This window comes from Mus pahari, chromosome 22 (assembly GCF_900095145.1).
Source record: "Mus pahari chromosome 22, PAHARI_EIJ_v1.1, whole genome shotgun sequence".
Classification (NCBI taxonomy): domain Eukaryota; kingdom Metazoa; phylum Chordata; class Mammalia; order Rodentia; family Muridae; genus Mus; species Mus pahari.
In genome coordinates, this window is record NC_034611.1 from 47,424,318 (window position 1) to 47,446,885 (window position 22,568).

At 54.8% G+C, this 22,568-nt stretch overlaps 1 protein-coding gene across 2 annotated transcripts in view; it reads right to left on the minus strand.

Annotated features, from left to right (window-relative positions):
* Positions 1-2,778: 2,778 nt before the first annotated feature.
* The window catches only part of Cntfr (ciliary neurotrophic factor receptor), a 37,851-nt gene continuing 18,061 nt past the window's right edge, over positions 2,779-22,568 (minus strand). The window contains exons 3-10 of one of the 2 annotated variants that reach the window (XM_021222063.2): positions 20,562-20,646; positions 16,323-16,556; positions 8,859-8,976; positions 8,521-8,687; positions 7,286-7,449; positions 4,045-4,225; positions 3,527-3,695; positions 2,779-3,434 (exon numbers count right to left, since the gene is read on the minus strand). In XM_021222063.2, the coding sequence (XP_021077722.1) occupies position 3,434; positions 3,527-3,695; positions 4,045-4,225; positions 7,286-7,449; positions 8,521-8,687; positions 8,859-8,976; positions 16,323-16,556; positions 20,562-20,646 (1,119 nt within the window). In that variant the 3' untranslated portion in view covers positions 2,779-3,433. Of the gene's footprint in view, positions 3,435-3,526; positions 3,696-4,044; positions 4,226-7,285; positions 7,450-8,520; positions 8,688-8,858; positions 8,977-16,322; positions 16,557-20,561; positions 20,647-22,568 lie in introns of those variants that run through there. The other variant, XM_029533419.1, reaches the window with a different exon arrangement.

Sequence of the window (22,568 nt, forward strand, 5' to 3'; positions counted from 1 at the left end):
GAGAGAGAGAGAGAGAGAGAGAGAGAGAGAGAGAGAGAGAGAGAGGATAAATGCTAGGAAATGGAAGGAGTTAGAGGGCAGGGCCAGAGACAAAAGATGGAGGAGGAGAGAGGTAGAGACGAGACAGAGACATACAGAGATGCCAAAACTGGAACCAGAGGCTGGAGAGATGGCTCAGTGGTTAAGAGTGTGCACTGCTCTTTCAGAGGACCTGACTTCAATTCCCAGCACCCACTCCAGGCAGCTCACAACTCCAGTTCCAGGGGTTCTGACTCCACAGACAGCCCTCCGTGTGTGTGTGTGTGTGTGTGTGTGTGTGTGTGTATTAAAACAAAACAAGTTTCAAAAAAAGAGAGACTGGGACCAGGACAAAGACTACTTATTTAGAGACAAGAATAGGAAAGAGACAAATATAGAGACAGGAATCAGGTCAGAGAGGAGGGGTGGAGGGGTTTAGAGTTCTAAGCATACAACAGAGCCACCATGGGACAAGAGGTACTGTAGCCAAGTATAGATAGATCAAGACATACAGGGGTATCCCATCCCCAGGGCACCTTGGGGAGCAAAGAGAACTAATGTCTGAAAGGCTGGGCCGCTGCTACACAGGCTGAGGACCCAGACCCCTGAGAATTGTTCTGATTCTGAGTTGTGTTTTAGCTCCAAGAACGGAAGCTTAGACTCATCTCAGGCTCCCCAGAACCACCCTTGCAAAGGGTTGCAGAAAGCCGGTACCCACAGGAGGCAGTGGCTGCCAGTAGTCAAGACCCTCGAAAGTGAATAGCTTATGAGATTAAGGGGAGAGGACTTGCAAAGGGGGACAACCACCCTCAGAGTCAATGATACTGACCAGAAGGGCTTAGGACAAGGGTGATCCCTCGCAGTTGGGGGCAGGGAGATACCCCAGTTCTTCCCTCCATCCGCCTCCCAGGCTTGAGCGGGGCCCCCCCTTTCCTCTTTCTGCCCCCCTCCTTCCCAGGCCCAACATAATTGCTTTCCCATGTTGCTAATGGAGGCCAGATTGCTGATGCCCAAGCCTTGGGTGGGCGGTGGGTGGGTCAGGACTGACCAAGGCTCTCAAGTCAGAAAGGCAACACAGGCTAGACACCCTCTAACCTAACTTCGGCCCACCCACCTTAAAGACAGACAAGGGGCAAGGTTCTAACACATTGCAGGGATATGATATTCTTGGCAAGAGAGTTGGTAACCCCTGATCTCTATAACCTTGCGGGACCTAGCCTGAGCCACACCTCATTGGCCCTAAAGCAACAGGCAGAACGTGGGGGGAGGGGAGGGGTGTTCAGAGCACAGGTGCAGGTCCACAGCTACTTCTCAGGATGTCCATTCTGGGAGTCTCTTTCTGTGTCCAAGGAGCCGCAGGTTAGGCAGGCACAGTGCCACACGCCTTTAATCCTGGCACTTAGGAGGCAGAGGTAGGTGAATCTCTGCGAGTTTGAGGCCAGCCTGAGCTACACAGTGAGTTCCAGGGCAGCCAGAGATGCATAGTGAGGCCCTATCTTGAAAACAAACAAACAAACAAACAAACAAACAGAAAGGCCACAGGTTGCTCTGTGTCAGCCTTTTCTGTCCAACCTTGAACATTGTCTCTCCTCCAGCCTGAGGGACAAGCAATCTTCGCTCCTCAGACCCTTGCTGGGGACCTAGCAGATGCCAGCATGTGCTCCAGGTACTGTGATCTCCCTCCTGGGACACAGTCCCATGCGAGCCTGCCAAGGCTACTGAAAAGTACCTGGTCTGAGAAGGGTGGCATTGTGGTGACATCAGGGGGATTCTTGGTGGCATCCAGCACCTGCTATGGGGCGTGTGGCCTAGAGTAGACACTGGTGTGTGTGGCTTTGACCACACCTCCCTTTACGAATGCAGAGGAAGACCAAGCCTGCCTCCCAGGCTAGGGCTCTGGCCTCTTCCCATTATACACCGGAAGTCTGTCGACCTGACTCCAACTCTGGACATTTTCAGTAGAGGATCTTTAATAAAGTGACTTCTGTGAGAGAAATTGGACCTTAAAACCGGGTCTCTCTACATAGTCCTGGCTGTCCTGGAACTCACTCTGAGACCAGGCCGGCCTCAAACTCACACAGATCTTCCTGCCTCTGCCTCCCAGGTGCTGGGATCAATGCAAGTGCCACCACACTTGGCCACACTTGACTGGACCCTGAACAGGTATGGGGCAGCCAGAAGCCAGAACTTAGACTCCAGTTTAGGGACTGGAAGAATATATGAGTTAGACCAAAGCTTAGACTGTCTACCATGAGTACTACATATATGATCAAAATCTGCTTAGCCTTGTATAATCCCAGTTCTGAAGCCCAAGTCCAACCCCCACCCATGTTCTAAGGAGCCTCGGCCTTCAGGCTGCCATCATTCTTGGCCAGGCCCAGGGCACTGCGCTCTGAACCTCTGTGGCCTGGCTGAGTGCTAATCCGGACCTGCTGATTCCTTAGGACTATGCCTTCTGCCCGGACACTCAAAAACAGCCTCCGGTCCAGCCGGAACCTACAAGCACAACCTCTACAAACGGCTGAATACCCCATGTGGGTCCACCCTGCACCTGGACCCGTTTCCCACACGTTTGCCCTTGGCTGCATACTCCAGAGAAGCCCAAACCCTTAAGAAGTTGAGTGGATTCCCCCTAATGATTATGGCCTGGAAACTGAGCCCCTTCCCATGCTCCCCAACCTGGTTTCTTGCTCCTTCCATGCCTTCAGGGCAGGAGTCCTCAGATGAATGGTTCCCTCCCAAAGTGGTTCCGCTCCAAGGTCTCATGAAATGGTGACGTTTAATGAGAACTCCCTACCCCTCCCTCCCATGTATATACATCTATAAAAAATTCAAATACAGCAAGTTACCATTGAGTCAGACTAGAAGGGACTGACAGGACATTAAATACTGGGGGTAGGAAAGGGCCAATGGAGGATCGTACAAAACAGGGGCAAAGGTGGAAGGACTGAAAAGTGTGGGCACCGGGGGGAGGGGGATGGCTGGGCCCCCCCAGTGTCAGGAGCTTATAATCTGATGGTGGCAACAGAGACCCAGGACAGACAGGAGGCTGGGGCAGGAGGAGAAAACTGTGGGTGTGGGGTGGGGGCTCCCCTCAGGTCCCCCAAGGGCTCCTGGGAGTCGCTGGCGTTGGAGGGTCCAGCCCGAGGGGGGGGGAAGATGAGAGGGGTCTTTGGTGGGTGGGTTAGCTGCATGGTCCTCCTCTCTGGATGGAAAGGAGGGCCGGCTTGGTGAGATGAGGCTGGGGGAACGGACGGCAGGCCCGGGCCTGCCGGGGTCTCTACAAATTGTGTCTGAAGAGAATGCAAAAGGTCCTCCTGCCCGTGTGCAAAATAGAAACCGGGGTCTGCAGGCTCAGCTCCGGCCTCCTGCTCCTCCGCAGGTGCTCTGGCATGTCCTCGTGGGAATGCAGGGCTCTGGGGAGACAGGGAGGGGACTGTGAGGGCCGAAGCAGCTCGGGTGGAAGTCCCCCCTTCCCCCCATGGCTGCCCGGCTTCACCCCACCTACCAGATCAGGAGATTGCTGGCTGTGGCAGCAGCGGCAGCCAGGACCAGAGTGACAGGGACACTGGTCATGAAGGGTATGGAGGGTCCTCCGCCGCTGCCGAGCTCCCCAGGGTCACAGATCTTCGTGGTGGGTGGGGGTGCCAATGAGCTGGTGGTGCTGGTCGTGGTCTCTGGGGAGCATGGGGGAAACTCAGGGCAGGGCCAGGGCTGGGTCCCACCCAGATCTGGGGTTTCCTGAGGTTACATTGTTTCTGCTTCTTGATGAGGTTAGGGTTGCCTCTCCCATCCCACTCATAGGTGACTACCGCACCCAGAAATCCCTACCAAGCACATGTAGAAAACAAGAACTAGGAACACAGGCATTGGACAAATGGGTATGTCTGTCACAGCCAGAGAGGGTGTGTGGCAGAGGCTGTGCTCCCAGGAGGAGCTGGAGGGCATAAGCACAGGGCGGGGCAGGGCGGGGCGGGGCCCCTGGCTTGGGGGGGGTGGGGCGGGGCTGGGGACAGGAAGGCTCACCGGGGGCCTGGGCTTCTGTGGTGAGATGCCGAGGTTCCTCAGTCCAAGGCGTGGCGTGAGCAGCCACGCTCCAGTCACTCCACGTCCCAATCTCATTGTCCTTGGCTGCCACCTGGATGATGTATTCCTTCCCTGCGTAGGCATCTGTGATGGTGTGCGCTGTGCCATCCGAGAGCTCCACCTGCGGGCCCAGGCACAGGACAGGGTCAACTTGAGCCCCCCGACCCCACAAGGGAAGCAAAGACACATCTGGGGGAGAGGGACACGAATATATCCCTGGAGGGAGTGAGGGTCTGGCTTCGGGGAGAGGGCCACAGTGAACGTCCTTCGGTCTCTGTGGGAGAGTAAAGTCATCAGGACCTAGATCTAGGGGAGGGGCCTCAGGCATGAGGGAGGCTAGACTGCCTCCAGAAGGACTTTGCTCAGTAGCTGTGATGCCGTAATCCAAGACGCTGGGGTGCCAAGGGGGAGACTACTGGGCAGCAGTGTGGGGGTGGGCTACCTCCTCTCAGTGAGCCATGAAGTAAAAGGTCACAAGCACCAAAGCCTGCTGGAGAGAAGATGCTTGAATAAAGCCTGCCTCCATCTTCTGCTAACTCAGAGGCCAAGCTGCACAGCCTCTCTATAACTAAGTGTTAATGACAGTACCTGCCTTAGGCTTAGAATGAGGCCTAAGACCGACCAGACTTGAGCCAACACCATCATGTGGGTTTCAGCCCAGAGCCAGTGTACCCCCCACCCAGCCCCAGCCCCAGCCCCAGCCCCAGCAGGGCCTCTCCCAGGAAGTGTTCGGAGTGTCTCCTCAAGTGTTAGAAGTGGGAAGGGGTGGGGACAGCCCCTAGGGTGACAGGATTGATACTCCCTTTCTCCCCAAGGCATGGCATCACTACACTACCCCCGCTTGCTGGCCTCATCCTGCTGGTCTTCTCCCCCAGTCTCCAGGGCGGCCTGCCTGTCCCGCGCCCCTCCCAAGCCCAGGCTGGGCTCTGGTTCATCTCAGCGGCACCCGCTGCCTCATTAAGCCGCCTCGTAAACAGGGGCAGCCGGTGGGGGCGAAGGAGGGGGCTGCTTTGGGCCATGTCTGGCTTTAGGGCCCTTTTGGTTCCTGTTCCAATCTTCTCCCCAGAAATATAAGGTCTAGGCCACCTGACCTGCTAGTCTGTTATACACATGCATGCATGCGTGTGTGTGTGTGTGTGTGTGTGTGTGTGTGCGTGTGCGCACGCGTGCGCGCGTGTGCAGGAACACCCCCCCCCCAATTCTGAGTCTGTGGTCCTGATACTGGAGACCCTGGTAAAGGTCAGGGTCATGCTGAAATACACTTGAGCCCAGACCCTGCCCGAGCCAATCCTAACTCCATAACCCCAGCCCTGGGAGATGAGTGGCCACCAAAAGCCCTCCTGTCATGGTGGGGGAAGCGCCAATCCCAACCTGTACCCCAGTTTCCTCTGTCTATAAAGATTCCCTCTGACCGATCAGCTCCCCTCCCTCTCTCTTGGCCTACAGATTTCTACATGTCTTTCCCCAAAGACAAAGAGAAGAGCCAAGGGGCACAGACCAAGCTGCCACCGCAATGGTGGACTCAAGACACTACACTTCTTGCCAGTGATCTCTGGATAGTGACAATCTTAGGTTGTCACTGATCCTTAGCAGAAGGACCCTTCAATTAACAGGAGCTGTTACTGCCGACCACTGGCCTCCCAAGTCAGCCGCAAATGTCAGACACTGCCCTCAAGCCTTCTGGCTGAGTTAGGACAAGAGCAGGTGACAGAGGATTCCCATACTGGGCTCCAGTTCCTGCCTTACCCTTGTCCATGCTGAGACAGTCTCTGACATACCACCTTTATAATTCACAGCTCATATTTTCCCTGAATATCCAAACGATCTTTTTCTCTGCTCTCCTCTTACAGTCACACACCTGTTACTCTCCAAGATCAAGGACACGGAATATATTTTATGCAAAATTCAAGTTGAAAAGAGCCACAAGTCTAACCATTTCCAATGCCCGTGAGACCTGGAAGAAGGCTGCGACGTGCTGTAGAACATGCATGTTCTCATACCATAGAACATGCATGTTCTCAGAGTAGATGTGAGTTCTGCCCACAGTATGATCCTTGGCATGTTGGTCCTATATATGATTGCAGTATGATTCCTGCTGGGAACCGTGTGTGTGTGTGTGTGTGTGTGTGTGTGTGTGTGTTCCCGTGTGTGGTGGGCAGTGTGCCAGCTCCACTGCAAGGCGTGTGCGCTGCATCGCGCAGAGCTGCTGCCTGTAGCTCGTTAGCGGGGGAGGGGGCTTGTGAAACCAGACCCTGGTTATTAGCAATGCATTAGGCTCGGGCAGCTGGCCAGGCGGGAGGGACTCCGGACTCTGTCAGGGAACACGTGAGAGTGTGAGTGGCCTTTGTGGGGGCCAGGCCTACAACCAGGACAGGCACCTAGGAATCAGATTACAGACTTTAAAGGCCAGACAGGAGAAGGGCATCAGGAGATGGCATTGGAGCCTGGTGGGGGTTCAAGCTGACCCCCAGGAGACAGACTGGCTTGCCTCACAGAACACTTCCAACTCTAGTCCTAGCCCAGAGCTCAAGGGCCACCCAGAGTGCCCACAGCCTGCAGGCCCGGGGGCTCTCCATATGAGGAAGCCCACAAGCATTCAGATCTCCAGACATTTCCTAGGCTCTCCATCAGAACTTGATCGATATCTAGACCATAGCTTCTCCCCATACTGACCCTCGTCCACTGTTTGATTCCCGGCCCAGGACACCACCTGACCTATAACCTCAAACTGACCTTTAAGCTAGGCCTAATTGATGGATTGGAGCCTGAATAACCCTCATGATCTAAACTCAATCCCTAGACCAAACTCAATCCTAATGTCTGGTTCTAATCCCTTGGGCCCATCTGTAAATCTCTGAGGAGTGAGACCCTTCTGTTCTCTGGGTCCGGGACAGCTCCATGCCTGGGTGGGGCTGGCAGCTGGGGTGGGTACTGAGTGGGAAACGCTGCTAGCCCTTTCCCCCCACCCTCCCCAGCACTTCTCTCCAGTGTTCTGGCTGTCTTCAAAGCTGTTCCTTGGCCCCATCCATTTTCCCAAACCCACGGGATCCCTTTCTTCCCCTGGCGAGCCTCTCAGACTCACATCGGGTCCCCTGTTGGTGCCCATCCTGTCTGGAGTACAGCTTCCTTTCTGTACCGCGTAGCTCAGGCGTCAGCAATCTGGGCAAGGCAGGATACTCACATGCTGCCACTGGTCCAGGATGAGAGGCCGGTAGCGCAGGAAGAACTTGAGAGGAAAGGATTCGGGGTCCGGCCAAGTTGAGGGCGTCTGCCACGTCACCTCCAGCCGACGGGGGTTGCTGGGCACTGGCCGGGCCACCACATTTTCTGGAGGGTCAGGCTTCACTGTTAAGGAAACCATAGCTTCATCAGTGTGCTCACCTCCAGGAACAACCCTTTACCGTCACCTCCAGCCCCTGATCAGCCATCTCTGATGTCGACCATTGACAGACACCATCCTTCCTCTCTGTTGTCAGCTCTGGCAACTACGGTGAACACCATCTGATTACCACCTCTGCTGTGTTCCCACCACCACCACCGGCTGTCCCTAGTCAGAGTGACCAGCACTTGGTAGCAACGTCCTAACTGTCAGCCAGCCTCTATCGCAACTCCACTCTCACGGTGTCCAGCATCCCGAAGACGAAGCCTATGTGACACCCGCACCGCAATCTACGGCCACCCAGATCGCCCCTCTTATGCCACAGCACATGCGGCCCCTGCCAGCTTCCCCTCAGGTTTTGTTTTTTTTCCCAGTTCTCAACTGAGCCTGGGCTCCCTCAGAAGAGTCTGGGTTTGAGGAGGCTCTGTGGGTTAGTGGTAAGCTGGGGGATCTAATGATGGAGGCATCTGAGGGCTCAGCTCTAGAGCAACAGTCTGACTGAATATCTAGCTGTGAAGCTTGCGGGGAAGACAGAAAGGGAAGACGGAGTAGAGGAGGGAAAGAGAGTCTCCGGGACCAATAAAGGGTTTGTCTGGGGTGGGGTACGAGCAGGCAGTGGCTGCCTGAAGGAGGGCGAGGGCAGGCAGAGGGTCTGGATGGGATAAGAGGTGGGGAGAGGGCAGTGTCTGTCCTTCTCCTGTCTCCTGTTCTGACACCTCATTCATCACAGGCCGTAAGGAAGCCATTAGCATGGGGTGCGGGGAGCCTGCAGCTGCGCAGGAGTCTGGCCCAGCTTGCTCCCTTTTCCGCCTGCTGCATGTTCTCTGAGCCAAAGAGACAATGAAAAGAGCTGATGGGGGAAGTCTGCCCTGCAGGTAAAGGATAGCTGCTTGTACGGTCACGGGTATATATGGAGGCATTGTGCACACGTGTGAGCATCCGCAGCAGGACTCGTGCACGCCTCTGACACACTCCTGGAACATTCAGCATCTCCCCACCACCACCACCACCACCACCACCACCACGACCACACGCACCAATGGTGAATTCGTCAAAGGTGATGGCCGTAGTGTTGTGACCCAAAGCATTGCTGACACTTATGGAGACCTTGTACTTGATGGTTGAGAACAGGTGCATGTACCGAATGTGGCAGCGGTTCTTGAGGGCTGGGTCCTTCTCACAGACCATAATTTTGGAGCCATGCCTGGAAAGGAATGAGGCCCAGGTACTGTTACCAACATCAAGGGGCAGGCTGGGGCAGGCTAGGGGAAGGTCAAGCCCAAGGCTGGGCTGGGGTCTTGGACTCAGGACATGATGAGGAGAGGGGGAGGTCAAAGGTCAGGGCTGGGACCGGGTCAAGAGCGCAGTTACTCACAGCACAGTCACATTGAAGGTATTGGGGATGTAGGTGGGGGTGGGCAGGTGCCAGCTGCAGTAGAAGCCCTTGGGGTAAGTGTTGGAGCGGCAGCTGAGCACAGGCTCCCGCGGCGGCACTGGGGGGTGAGGACAGGACAGGGAGGTCAGGGTCCCCTTGAAGCCTCCAGTCCCCTGTACTAGTCTGGGGACAGGTGGGCCCCAGAGCCCCAGCACTCCCCCTCTCAGCCTATCATCGATGCCAAAGGTGGGGGGAGGGCTGTCAGCGAGGGTCTGAGGCTTCCCAGGCCACAGAGAGCCAGATGTTTAATTAAAGAAAAACAAGGCTGTGTGGAGGATTCCCCCCCACACCTGCTCAATGGAGGCAGGAACTGTGGGGAGCGGGGGTGGGGGGGCTGTGGGCCTCAGCTCATCAATCACCGCATGGACGTGATGTCTCTGTCCATGTCTCTTGTCACACTGTGTCCACTGCCGAAGGAGGGAGCGCCATAGAGACTGAAGGCATCCGAGTGGCCTCTACCTGCCAGGGCGACTCCTGCATGGTTTGTTGATGAGATTCGAGCCCCTGCCCCCTGCCCCCCCCCCCCCCCCCCGAGGCTTCCCATCTGTTGATTGATAGATGAACGGGCCTGGTAGCCACACAGGAGTGCAAGATGACTAGTCATGAGCACATCCATGTGTGTACATACCTGCAGGCACCCGTGTATGTGACACACATGTCTCTGACATGATGGAGTGACTGGTGACATAAAGCATCTATGGAGCTCTTGGTCATGTCATCCATGTACGACCATATGTGAATATTTATGTGTACAACGTGTCTGTTGGAAGAAAGCGGATGTTCCCTTGGTGTGTTCCCCACCGGCTCCTGGCTCCAGCTGCCAAGTCTACCACCACCTTAAGGCCGTGACATGCTCGGAAGAGGTACAAAGAGGTCACACAGCAACACACTGGAATTAATCTCAGGAAGGTATTACAGGACTACGTTGGGGAAGTCCTTTCTGTTGTCTAACTGTGGTTTTTGATGTTGTGAGCACTTAGGCCAGCTGCCCCACCTTCAGGCACTGGGCAAGGCGTGAGGCAAGGCGGCTCAAGTCCCTGGAAGGAGGCAGCCTCTATGACGTGTCCCAGGCGAGGAATGTCTGTGGCTCCGCAGCCACTGACACCTCCCTCTGTGCTCCTCCCCGCCCCCTGCCTGACAGGTGGACAGGAAGTGGGAGGGGTAGCTCCACAAACCAGGGACCATGCAGGGGAGAACGCGGCTAGCTGGTAGGCTCATTGAGTGGCAGTGGTAACCCTCAGGGGACTGAGGCTTCCATTGACAGCATACATGATGTGGGGTGACTTTATGCACACACCTAGTATGTACAGTCTGTGTGAAGACGTGGGCAAACCTGGGATGCCAGAGTCCAAGCCTAGCTCAGCAGCAGGTGGGAGGGCAGGAGGGCACCAGGACTCCCCTGCAGCAGGTGGAGCAGCGCCTTGGGCACCGCAGCCCCTCCCCAGCGAGCTGGGGAGGGCACACAGGGGCCCCGCCTTGCATTCTGCCTGCCACTGTCCGCCTGTCCATCCAGGGTGCCTGAGCACTGCACGGGGGTGGGGTGGGGGTGGCCAAGGACACAGGAAGTGCCTTCTGGGGGCCTGTGGGCCAGGCCAGAGCTGGCATCAGCTCTAGGAGGAAAGGACATTCCGAGGTCGGCCGAGAAACCTCCACTCCCCGCTCCCGCTGCTGCCCCCCCTTTACCCCCAGCTTCAAAGGAGAAGAGCGCTGGCGGGGGGGTGGGGGTGGGGGTGGGGGGGCAGGGGTGAAGCTGCAGAGTCAGCTCTCTGTCGCCTGCCCGGACTGTGGAGGGCAGAGCAGGCCATGGCACTAGCCTCACAGCCCCCTCCCCTGGCTTCTGTCCTCCCCACCCCCACCCCCACCCCCACCCCCACGGTCCAGTTCCCCTTTCTGAATGGGCAGGTCACAGGGGGGTAGGGCCCGGCAGGGGGTTGGTCTGTCATCTGGCTACTCCTGCCTGGCCCAGGGCCCTGAGCAGAGAAGGGTTTGGGTTTCCTGACAGGGACCAGGTTTCTCAGAGGGAAAAGAAGGAAAGAAAAACAAAGAAAAGGAAGAAAAGGAGTGACTTGCTGCAGCTGGAGCCCAGCTGAGGGGCCGGGTGGGCGGAGATGGGGGTGCTGTGTGAGACCAAGAGTGAGGCTGTGGGACACTGTGGGATCGGGAGGCCCTGTTGTCAAGTGTGCTGTGAGCTCCGGAAAGCTGGTTTTTAAGTCACTGTGACTGCAACGGTGGCTTCACGTGGGAGACTCTTGGTGGTGTGGAGGCTATGTGGGGGACACTCTGCATGGCTGTGCCTCGGGGGACACTGCTTCCTTAGAGGTTGTCTGTGAGGGCAAGGCTGTGATTTTATGTCCTCCAGCGTGCCACAGGCTATGTGATGGAACTTAAGGCTCAGCGTGCTTTCTGCTTCTTTCTTGAGGCAGGGTCTCATGTGGCCCTGACTGGCCTAGAACTCACTGGGTAGACCAGGCTGGCCTCAAATTCAGAGAGGCCCAAAGGCCTCTGATTTCTGATCACTGGCACTAAAGTCATGAGCCGTCACACCTGGCTTTGCATGTGCTTCCCAAATGATGGGTCTAAGAAGATACCCCGAGCTCCCGGCATGTCCACAAGTGGGCTGGACCAAGGCAGGGGTGACTGAGCAAACTCCTACACGTACACTTGACAGTCATACCTGGGGATACAGCACGCTCTCAGATGCCCGAGCACCCTGACTTCCCCTCGCAGGGTTCCTGGGATGCCTAAGTGACTGTGTCAGCTGGGGACAGTGTCTGAATCCCATTCAGGGCCGTGTGCGTGTTTGTGTGTGCGTGTGCCTCTGCTGGCCTGAAGTTTGTTTGTTTTCCTCCTAATTGGCTTGTTTTTCCATGTCCAGCCCACCAAACCGCATGTTTTTCCTCTCATCTAGCCAGCCCGCCTGGGCTGGAGCCCCCAGCACGCATGAGGCCTGCCCGCTGGCCTAGAGAGAAGAAGAGGCAGGCTGCCCACACCCTGGGCCAGGCCAGATCAGGCCAGGGTGGGGTGCACTGACCCTTCCGCTGTGGCCCTGCCCACGCCACACCCACACCCCTCCCGCCTGGCATTCAAGGCTCACGGCCTGTCTTAACCTTTGCTTGTGTGATCCCTTGAGGTACCCCAAGTTCTGGACTCCCAAATACCCCCTCCTGCCTCCCACTCACTTCTCCTCAACATTTTTAGCCACAGTCTTTCCCTCCCAGCCAAACAGAGCTTGGGGGGGGTGCGGGGGGGGCGGAGCAGCAGTTGTTGAACCCGGAGCCTCTATCTTGATGACTCTTGATGGGAGGGGCTGAACAAGAAACTGTCCATTTAAAAATTATTTTAATCTCTGGTTTGTTTTAGCTTAAGATTGGAATGATAGGCACTGTCCAGTAAACAAACAAACAAAAAAAATATGCTACTAAAAGGAACATTGTGATCCGGTTTCCCAAGATGTCAGTGGGAGCAGCCTTGCTGCTGTGGGGGGGATTCACCTGAGGGCAGGGAGATGGTTCAGGAGAATGCAGCAGGGAACTGCCTGGTTAGGGAGTCTTCTACCAGGGTATCACTATGGCCAAGTTCCTTTGGAAACTTGGAAATAAAAAAGTGTACATGTTAAGGATAAATATTAAATAATAATTCTTGGTCTAAAGGACCTACAAACCACAGGTGACATCACCGTGCTCTTGGGAAGCTGGCAAGAATACTTTGAAATTGAGTGTTTTCAAATCCAGCCTCTTGTTATTAACATAAAGTGACCAAGACGATCGTAATTAATAACCCCGTTCCTCTAACCAGATCCTTAGATGGAAATAAGGCAGTGGGAGATAAATACCTGTTACAGATGCTACAGCCCATTCACGGCCACTTTTCCCCTGAGGGGCAAGGTCAAGGGAGTATAGTGGGCCGTATCTAAGTGCTCTGGACTCTGGTCACAAAAGAGATGAAGCGGCCATATCCTGTCAGTGAGGACTAGGGACATTACGTCAAAATTCAATTCCTCTTCAAAGATCACAGCGCCAGAAACTGGGTTGAGGGTTACTAGACACCAGCCATTACTACAGCCTTAGTCATCATTTGGGGGAGCCCAACTGAGAAGTCAGGAGGGTGGGGGGAACTGTGGTCCGATTGTCTCATCCTACGGCACTCAAACAGCAGACGCTTTCCCACATAAGGGCCTGGGGCCAATCTTGAGTTTTCCACTGTTACCTGGTGCTTAAACCAAGGAGGGTTTGGCTAAACTGGTCCTGCATTTCTCCATAAACAACAACAGGGGTCACTCCACCCTTGGCTCACATTTGAGACATTTGGCCTGAGTGCCATCTATCTCTTCAGTTTAAACACAACTTGAAGTGCTTTTGCAGGTGGGCAGCGAGCTGCACACCCTTAATCCCAACACTGAGGGAGCAGAAGAGTTTTCGAGTTCAAGGACAGCCAGGGCTACACAGAGAGATCCTGTCTCAAAGAAGAAAAAGAAGGAAGGAAGGAAGGAGAGAAAAAAGGGAAAAAAGGATAACAATGTTCCCACAGGAAAGGGTATCTATACTAACGAACGTTCACACCTCACTCAGCCCCAGCGGTGGGTATTTTAGTGGGCGGCCCTGAGCAGCCTTTCAGCCTAACATTTCACATGGTTGTCTACACTGGTCTCTGAACGATGGGCAAAGGCTTGCTTGCAGGCAGCTTCCAGAGAGTAAAAAGGACTATCTTTTGGCTGTCAAGCAAGTTAAATCCAAAAGTAACGAGGCCAAAGAAGCTTAAATCTTCAGCTCAGGAGAAAAGATGGAGGATTTTCCAAACAATCGCTCTGTTGGCCAAGAGCTGGGCACCTGTCCACCTGCCCCCCAGCTGATGACTTCACCACACTTAACATCTGTATTCCTGCCCACCTGCCCCCCCCCCCGGTTGATGACCTCACCATACTGTGCACCTGCCACCTACCCCCTCCCCGCAGCTGGTGACCTCACCATGCTGGGCACCTGAGCACCTGCCACTGCCCCTCCCCGTTGATGACATCACCATGCTGGGCACCTGAGCACCTGCCCCCCCCCAGCTGATGATATCACCATGCTGGGCACCTGAGCACCTCCCTCCCCCCAGCTGATGACATCACCATGCTGGGCACCTGAGCACCTGCCCCCCCAGCTGATGACATCATCATGCTGGGCACCTGCCCACCAGCCCCCCAGCTGATGACCTCATCATGCTGCATCCCTTGATGCTTTTGACCAATCACACTGTTCTTCAGTCTTCCTTCCTGCTGGCTCCTCCTCTCCATCAACACCTTACTGATAATCTTTAGGGTTCAATTCTGTCTTCTACAGTCTCTCCGTTACCCATCTCATCCCCTCTCAGTTGTAATAATGACAAGCCCTGAATTTCCATCTCTAGGAGCTGCCTGGCCTTGAACCCCTTGAGCCCTTGAGCCCCCTGCCTTCGCTCTGGACCAATTTCAGGTTTCCCTCACAAGGACCTTCTAGTAACATCTATAGCAGATGTCTACAGAGCTGCAGATCTCGCCTGCTCCATTGCCAACTTCTGCAATTATTTTCTGGAGAGACCTCTCTGGCCACCAAAGCATTGCACCAAAAGTGCAAGGTAATAAAAGCACCCAAGCATACCCCCCAACCCAGGAGACCTCCATCACTAAGGGCAGGAGAGTTAAACACTCTAATTCCCGTACCCCAGGAGGACAACTCTGAAGGTGCCTTTTACATCTCATCCAGAGTGCCCTCGCTGGTGGCTCTTACCATCAAGAGACAACAAACACCTGATAACATGCATTTTTTGTTTTTTGTTTTTGTTTGTTTTTTTTGAGACAGATGTCACTGGATAGAGCAGGTCAGCCTCAAAACGGGATTTTTCTGCTCTGTCTCCTGAGGGCTGAGGTTATCATATGTGCATCATTCGCACTAATAACTCATTATTCATCATCATCATCGTCATCATCATCATCATCATCATCATCACCATATTTGGCATGTGTTGTGTATTTATGCCACGCCATGCATGGGTGGAGATCGGGAGACCGCCGTGTGAGACAAGAGTCTACCTGCTGAACCGCTTTCCCTTCCTGCTAACTACTCATTTATTTTATTAACAACTTAACTTCCCTCCTCTGTGTCTCTTCGCCACTCTGCGAGGTTTCCATCCGTTGCAAACTCAACAGCTTGTCTTTACATTCCCACCTTGGATCTGAATCTAGGGAGACGGAAGCCCAGCCAGTGTCCAAACAGAACACAAGTTTCGCTCCTGGGGGCGTGGTCACCACTCCTGGGGGCGTGGTCACTGTGACCACGCCCCCAGCCCTCTCCACCTTCCCACAGTCTCTGAGCGCTCAGCAGCCCTGCATCTTCATTCTGTGGTCCTAGCTCCTCAGCATGTCTCCTGCGCCACTCCCACCTCTGTGCTTCACTGTCTGAACCTGACTCAGACCATGTCACTCAGCAATTTCCTGCCACTTCCCCATCCCCACTGCCATCGACTCAAGTGCCTCTGTGGCCTTGTCAGCTCTGTCAGACATGTTCCCAGCCAGGAGTAGTGATGCACACCTTTGACCTTCGCACTCCAGAGGCAGAGGCAGGCCCATCTCTGTGAATTTAAGGCCAGCGTGGTCTCTACTTTGTTAGCTCCAAGCCAGCCAGGGTGACAGAGTGAGACCTTGTTTCAAAAATATAATAAAATAGAATAGAATAAAAACAACAAAAATACAAATAGAAAGAAATAGAAAGAAATTCTGTTTCTGTGTATCTTCTTTTTTTTTTTTTTTTTTTTATGGTTTTTCGAGACAGGGTTTCTCTATATAGCCCTGGCTGTCCTGGAACTCACTTTGTAGACCAAGCTGGCCTCGAACTCAGAAATCCGCCTGCCTCTGCCTCCCGAGTGCTGGGATTAAAGGCATGCGCCACCACACCCGGCTTTCTGTGTATCTTCTAAGTCCAGATCTCCACGCATCTCCCCCCATCAGAAGCCTTCTTCCTCCCCTGGGACTTCCCAGACTGCTCCTGCGTGTAATAACCTTATGCCCCATTTCCCTTCCTCGGGCACTTTGGCTGTCTCCTGTGGGAGCAGACCCAGTGAGACAACTCTAGCTCAGAGCTGTGACCCTAGGATCCCTTTCTACCCACCAAACATTGCTAGCCCTCCTTTGCCGGTTATGCCACAGGGGACAAAAGGGACTTCAGGATTTAAAGACCTCCACATAGGTAGGCAAAGTGACAAAGGGTTTGGAATCACTGAGCGAGATGAGACTCAGGAGGTCAGAGGTCAGGCTGGGGTAAGATCAGAAGGCAAAGGTCAGACGGAAGCTCCCCCCTTTCCTTCCCTCCCAAAGGGAAGGGGACATGGCCTGGTTCTCAAGGAAGCTAAGGCATCCAATAGGAGGTCAGAGTCCATAGCAATACTTACAACCCACATGTAGAAGGACTTGGTGGTGCAGGTGCCAGGAGTCACGGTGGAAACAGGCGTACAGGCCACTGTGGCCCAGTTCTAAGCTTCGCAGTATCAGCTGAGAGCCGTTGAGCAGGTCAGGGGCCAGATCTGTCCCGTTTACCCTCCATGTTACAGCTGCGTCCCAGCTCGCTGTCCCACAGGGCAGCGTCACATCTGCGCCCAGACGCTCGTACTGCACGTGGGGTGCCTCTGTGGGGGGCAGGGAGGGCACGAGACAGAATCCACAGGTCACAGTCCTGCCTAGACACACAGGTGAGCATGTGCCGGTGGTGAGATGGAGGTGTGTGGGCGGGAGGGATGGGGCCGGCCCGTGTAGAACCTCTCTGTGGTTGTGCAAGTGTGTGAGTGTCTTTGTTTTGGTACGCATTTATGTACAGAGACCCTCTGAGGAGTGAAGGAAGGCGAGAGAGAGAGAGAGAGAGAGAGAGAGAGAGAGAGAGAGAGAGAGAGAGGCCATGAGGAGAGATCGTTTAGCATTTGGAAGAATTTAAGTGAAAATTCAGTTCCCCTTCTGTCTCTGAATCTTTTACTAAGCTTCCTGACTTCTATGGCTCTAACTTCTTGCCACCAACAAGCCCAGCCCCATGCTGAAACATCTGTCCTGCTTGCTGCCTCTGTCACCCTCCCTGTACAGCCATCATGATCTGTATCTCTACGTCTGTCTCCCTTGCTGACATTACAGAGGCAAGTTCTTTCTGTCCTGTCTCTGTCCTTTATCCACCACACACACACACACACACACACACACACACACACACACCCCACACACGGCCCAGCCCACTCCACACAAGCTGCTTCTTAACCCCCACCTTAACCATCCAGGCTGTGGGCAACAGCAGAAGGGAAAGCAGGCAGACCTCAAGGAAGTAAGCCCTGGGGAACTCCTCGAAACTGTCAACTTTGTGAAGCAGAAACTGCATGTGGGGTGGGGTGGGGGCCAGGACTGAGGGAGTGATCTGCCCGTTCCTCACTTGCCCCCAGGAGAGGCCTGTCAGAACTAAAACCAAACCCCTGCCCTGGGCCTGGCAGCCCAGGCCAACCCAGGAGACCGGACATAGAAGGGTGGAAAGGAGCACCTGTCCGGAGGGAGCACCAGGTGGAAGAGGCATCGAGCGAGTGGGACAGTCCCAGAGGCAGATCCACAGGCAGAGGCAGAGGGGGCCCGGCAGGCACGCAGGATGGAATCTTCAGACACCCCCACCTCCTGCCCCCTGAGCCTGGGAGGGCAGGCGCTTCCCTCATCCCAACCAGATTTGTGCAGTGAGGGTGGGAGGGAGAGGGACGGGGGAGGGGCAGGGGGGCTGCGGGATCCCTCGTTAACACTCGCTCACGTCTCCCCTCCGGAGAGCCACCCCGCTGAGTTGGGGGATTTTCAGAGGCAATTCCTGTTAACGAGCCAATTAAGTTGGGCCAGTGGCCTCTTAATTAGACTTGTTAACACCACCAGGACTGCTGGGGGAGGGGGAGAGATCCCCCAAGGCCCTCAGTCACCCCCCTCAATGTAGCCCCTTCCCCAGGACTGGGCTGGTCTCTGGGCTGGAACATCTGTCTAGTTTGCTGCCTCTGTCACCCTCCCTGGCCGGGGTCTCTGCATCTGCCTCCCTCTTGCTGCCTGCCTCTGCCCTGCCCCTCTTTGAGCCTCTCTGTCCCCGTCCGGAGGAGGGGGAAGCAGGAAACCCTGACCACTTGTCTGTGGGGCTTGGGACCAGACGAAGAGAGGATGAACGAGGCGGAAGGGCGGTGGCTGGGGGCCTTGGAGGCCACAGCTGTGAAGCTGGACCAGAGACTGAATGGGGGCCTCCCCCTGACCAGAGAGGCCCAGTGTCCAAGACTCAGGCCATCGAGCCCCCCCCCCCAATCAAATAGCTCCGGCCACTGAGCCCCCTTCCAACCTCCCTTCCAAAAACCTGGAGCTTCCAGGAAACATGCCAAGCCCCTCTCTCCACACAACCCCCCCAACAGAGACTCTGCATCCAGCTGCCTGAGGAGGAGGCTGAAAACTGACCGTTGGGGAGGGGGCGTGGCCATCGGGGTCCCAGCGGTAACATATCGACATTGACCAAAAGCCGCTCAGAACAAACCTGGTCTCGGTCTGGGTATGGCCCTTCAGGACCGGGTCAGGGGGTGGGTGGCACAGCCACAGATGAGGAGACACCTCCTGATAACAAATGCAATAGCAGGGGACTAAACACTTCCCCCATCACACATTGTCTGCCTTGGGAGGGAAAAAAAACAAACAAACATGGAGACACAATCCGATAGCAATGACAAAGGGCAAAGGCGACACACAACGACTGCAGGCCAGCATGCACGCAGGAGCACCTCGGCATGACAATCACACAGTGTCATGACTGTCACAGTAACACAGCTGCAATACGCATGACCATGCAACAGCTTCGGGAACAGCACGGGCTTGATCCTCTGTCTCTGGACAGCCCCGTAGGTGCCCCTCCTGATGTGCTGTCCGGTTCAAAAAAATTAAATCAAGCAGCAGGGGGAGGGTGGGGTTCTTGGCCCTGACGCGGTGACAAATGCTCCAACGGGATCAGCTGTGAAAAGGTTGTTAGAAGCCAAGATGAGAGACAGAGACAGGATGAGGTCATGGACGAGGGGAACACAGGGAGAGGGACAGAGCTGATGGCTCTCTCACACCTGCACACACAGACTCACATGGGGACTACGTGCCGGAAACGGTCCCCCCGGGGCGTCCAAAGCAACTTCATATCACCACACATGCAGGATGAGGACGGTCACCCACAAAGCAGCAGCGTACCCTGTCTGCTCATCACAAGGTTACAGTCACACCTGGGTTCAATCACACGGGGGACGCTAGCTGTGCCCTTTCAGGGCTGATTACACCCGATACAACGCCACAAGGCATGTACACGAAAAGGAGCTATCACCTAGAGAGAGGCACAATCACTCATGGGGACAATGGCTCACGGACAGGGTGAGTTTTAATAAGAAGAAAAACGTACTATCGTACACAGGACATGGTCTCGGATACAATGATAACAGCCCCTACACGGGCATTCACTCGGGTAATGCAGAGCCTAAAGGATACAGGCACACGGAGACGCCCAAACAGAGCCGTGCTCTCTCCTAACTAGAGAAAGTCTCACGCACTTGGAACCGTGACCTTATGCCAGGACCCTGGCCATATACAGCCCTGACTGTAATGTACATAGAGACCTTTGCACGTAAGGCAGAGGCACCTGCTGGAGTTCTGGAGTTCCAGGAGTTCTGGGACTGCCCAGGCTCTCTCTGGGCCTTAATTGCCAGGAAGAGACCACGGAGGCCTTGTCACTACCCCTTTCAACCCATGCACAGCCTTGAGGAGGGTGGAGGCCAGCTATTAAGGTCTGTTAAATGCCTGGGCCCCAAAGTTACTCCCTCGCATGCCCTGCTTCTGTCTCCCCCAGCCAAGGTAGAGGCAGGACTGAATGCCAATGAAGGAACTTGGGGAACCTAATTGGAGACAACTTGCAAGTTCAGACTTTAATGTAGTTAAAGGGCTGATAGTCAAGTTAAAAGGGCATGTGTTTCCCCCAGCAGGGGTGCAGCTCCTTACAGCTCCTTGTCCTATAAGATATGGGGACTCAGACCTCTCTAGACAAACAGTTGGGGGGGGGTAGAGAGGCTACCAATCACCCAACTCCCCCGAGCAGTCTCTCCCTCCTCCAGCCACTCCAAATACCCGGCCCACCTTAGTCACCAGCCCTCTCCCATCTACCTTGATGTCTGTCTGCCATCTCTGTCACTATTCTCCTTCAAGGATAAAGCTGACATCAGGGAATAGTAGCCTGTAAGTTTTGTCCAGTCTCTTAAATGCTCCTACACCTCTACACATCTTATCCAAATACTTTACAAGGGCTCCATCTCCGCCCGCCTCCACTCCCAACCCTTATCCCACCTGCCTGTGTCCTCCTGTCTGTACCCTCTACCTTCCCTACAGGACAAATTATTTCAAGCCAGAGACACAGTCTGCATGTGACTACCCAGGTGACGGTGGTGCCTGTGAGAATCGGTGGGTCAGCCCGCTTACCACTGTCTCGTGACTACAGGTCCTTGGGGTGGTGTATGTGGGACAGTACCATAGTGTGGCTCTTAGGGGCATCTGTGTGCAGGTGTGCCAACGAGGGCTCATGTACGGTTCTGGGGGGGAATGGGCAAGCCGTTCTCCCAAGCACTCACCCTGTGGACTGTGTTTCTGCGTGTAGACAGCAGCAGCGGCAGCGGCAAGCACAGCACAGCAGGCCCATGGGACAGAAGCAGCCATCTGTAGGGAGAAACAGGTTGGGGGTGGGGCAGCCTCAGTCCAGGAAGGCACCTCTGGGTGGGGTTGGGGGTGCTGCTCTCCAGGGATGTCAGGAAACCTCAGTCCCTGGGCCAGGGCACCTTGACCCCAAACACCCTTCTTAGTGGGGTTTTGGTGTCTCCTACCCAGCAATGGAAGCTGGGATACTGGCTCCCGTAGGAAAGGTTCACTAAGAGGCTAAAAGACAACTACAGTGGTTTGTCATTCAGTAAAGACTGCTGACTACAGAATGTAGTCAGCCGTGGATGAGTTATAGGACATTGGTAATGCCAGGGCCATTTTTCAAAATTAAAAAACATCTCTCTACCACCAGTGAGCTTAGCTAATTAGGTATACACATTACAAATAGAAAGGGTGATGTTTTAGCTTAATTGAGGGTCTGCACGTCTCCAAATCGCCTTGAATATAAAGCTACCTGCTATATTCCTGGGGAGAAAGCCTGAAACCTGGATGTTCAAGAGCCCCTTTGATCTATCACTGGCCTCCACACAGACTCCTACTGGGCTCTGGGAAACTCAGGGCAGCGAGACAGTGGCGTGTATGCTAGCTAAGTCAGAGGTTGCTTCAGCTTTATTGTGCATCAGTGATCAAAAGAAAATGAAGACTGTTCATAAGGTAAGTCCTTACCCTTTACCTTAGATACATGATCTCGACAACCCGGTACCCTCAACCCCATGTCCGCATGTACATCCAGGATACGTTCCCAGAAGCCAATGGTTCCCCCACTTAATGTCCTTCCTCCCGGAATCAGTCCAGTCGCCCCCCCCCCCCCAGCACAAGCGCAGACCTGAGGCAGGGAAATATTTCTTGTAGCATAGCCTCTCTGTTTTCCAGTCTGAGGATGGAAATTGGGGGCTACCAACCATGCAGAAGCAGAGATCCAAAGATAGACCCCAGGGGCTACTGTGAGATTTAACCATGGCAGCCGTCAGGTCCAGCCAGCCTCGCAGTAGACCTTGGCCAGAAACACTGGCCCAGACAACCTGATACAGACCCAAATAATCAGCTCTACACTAGCACTGTCAGAGAGCCCATCAGACAAAGATGAATACAGCCAGATAAGCAGTGACCAGAGTACAGCCAGCAAACCAAAGCAACGGCCAAAAGCCCAGCAAGCTGCTTCAGCAGACCCCGGCTGAGGGAGAGCAAGAGCTCGGGCATAGGAACCAGCAGCAGCCAGAGACACCGTCAGAAACACAGCCAGGGAAAGTCTGACACACAAGCAGAGAAAATGCTAGACTCAAACAGGCATCCACTCTAGACAAGAAGCTAGAGAGAGACCCAGAGCTGCAGCCGGATGCTCGCTCAGTCAGGAAGTAGCTGCACCACCGAGAGCATTGCCAGACACATTGTCAGGGACACAGCCAGAGATAGCATCAGACACACTGCCGGAGAGTCAGCCAGACACACAGCCAGGGAAGCTGACATACTGCCAGGTACATCCAGAGAAAGGGTAGAGGAAGGTGGGCATCGGCTGTGGTGACGAGGGTGGGAGTGAGCCTGCCTTCCTGAGAGCTCCTTTATGGGCCCCGGTTCCCACTTGCCTCTTTGCTATCCTCTGCTCACCCTAGACGCTTGTCCTCCTCTGAGCCTGCCTGTCCTTATGGCCACAGCCACAGGTACTCTCTGCTGGTGTGGCCTTGACCCCTTTCCACAACAGCGCCTCCTGGGGTCTGGGTTCCCTGTTGGGCAGGTCCCTAATGACTCTCAATCATTCCTCTCCAGCCACTCCTCAAGTCTAGGAGGTTAGGACAATGACCAAAGACACAGAACTAGTCAATCACAAAACGACCCCAAGTCAGCTAGAATGCTGAGCTGGTTGTGGAGAAAGGAGAGAGAGAGAGAGAGAGAGAGAGAGAGAGAGAGAGAGAGAGAGAGAGAGA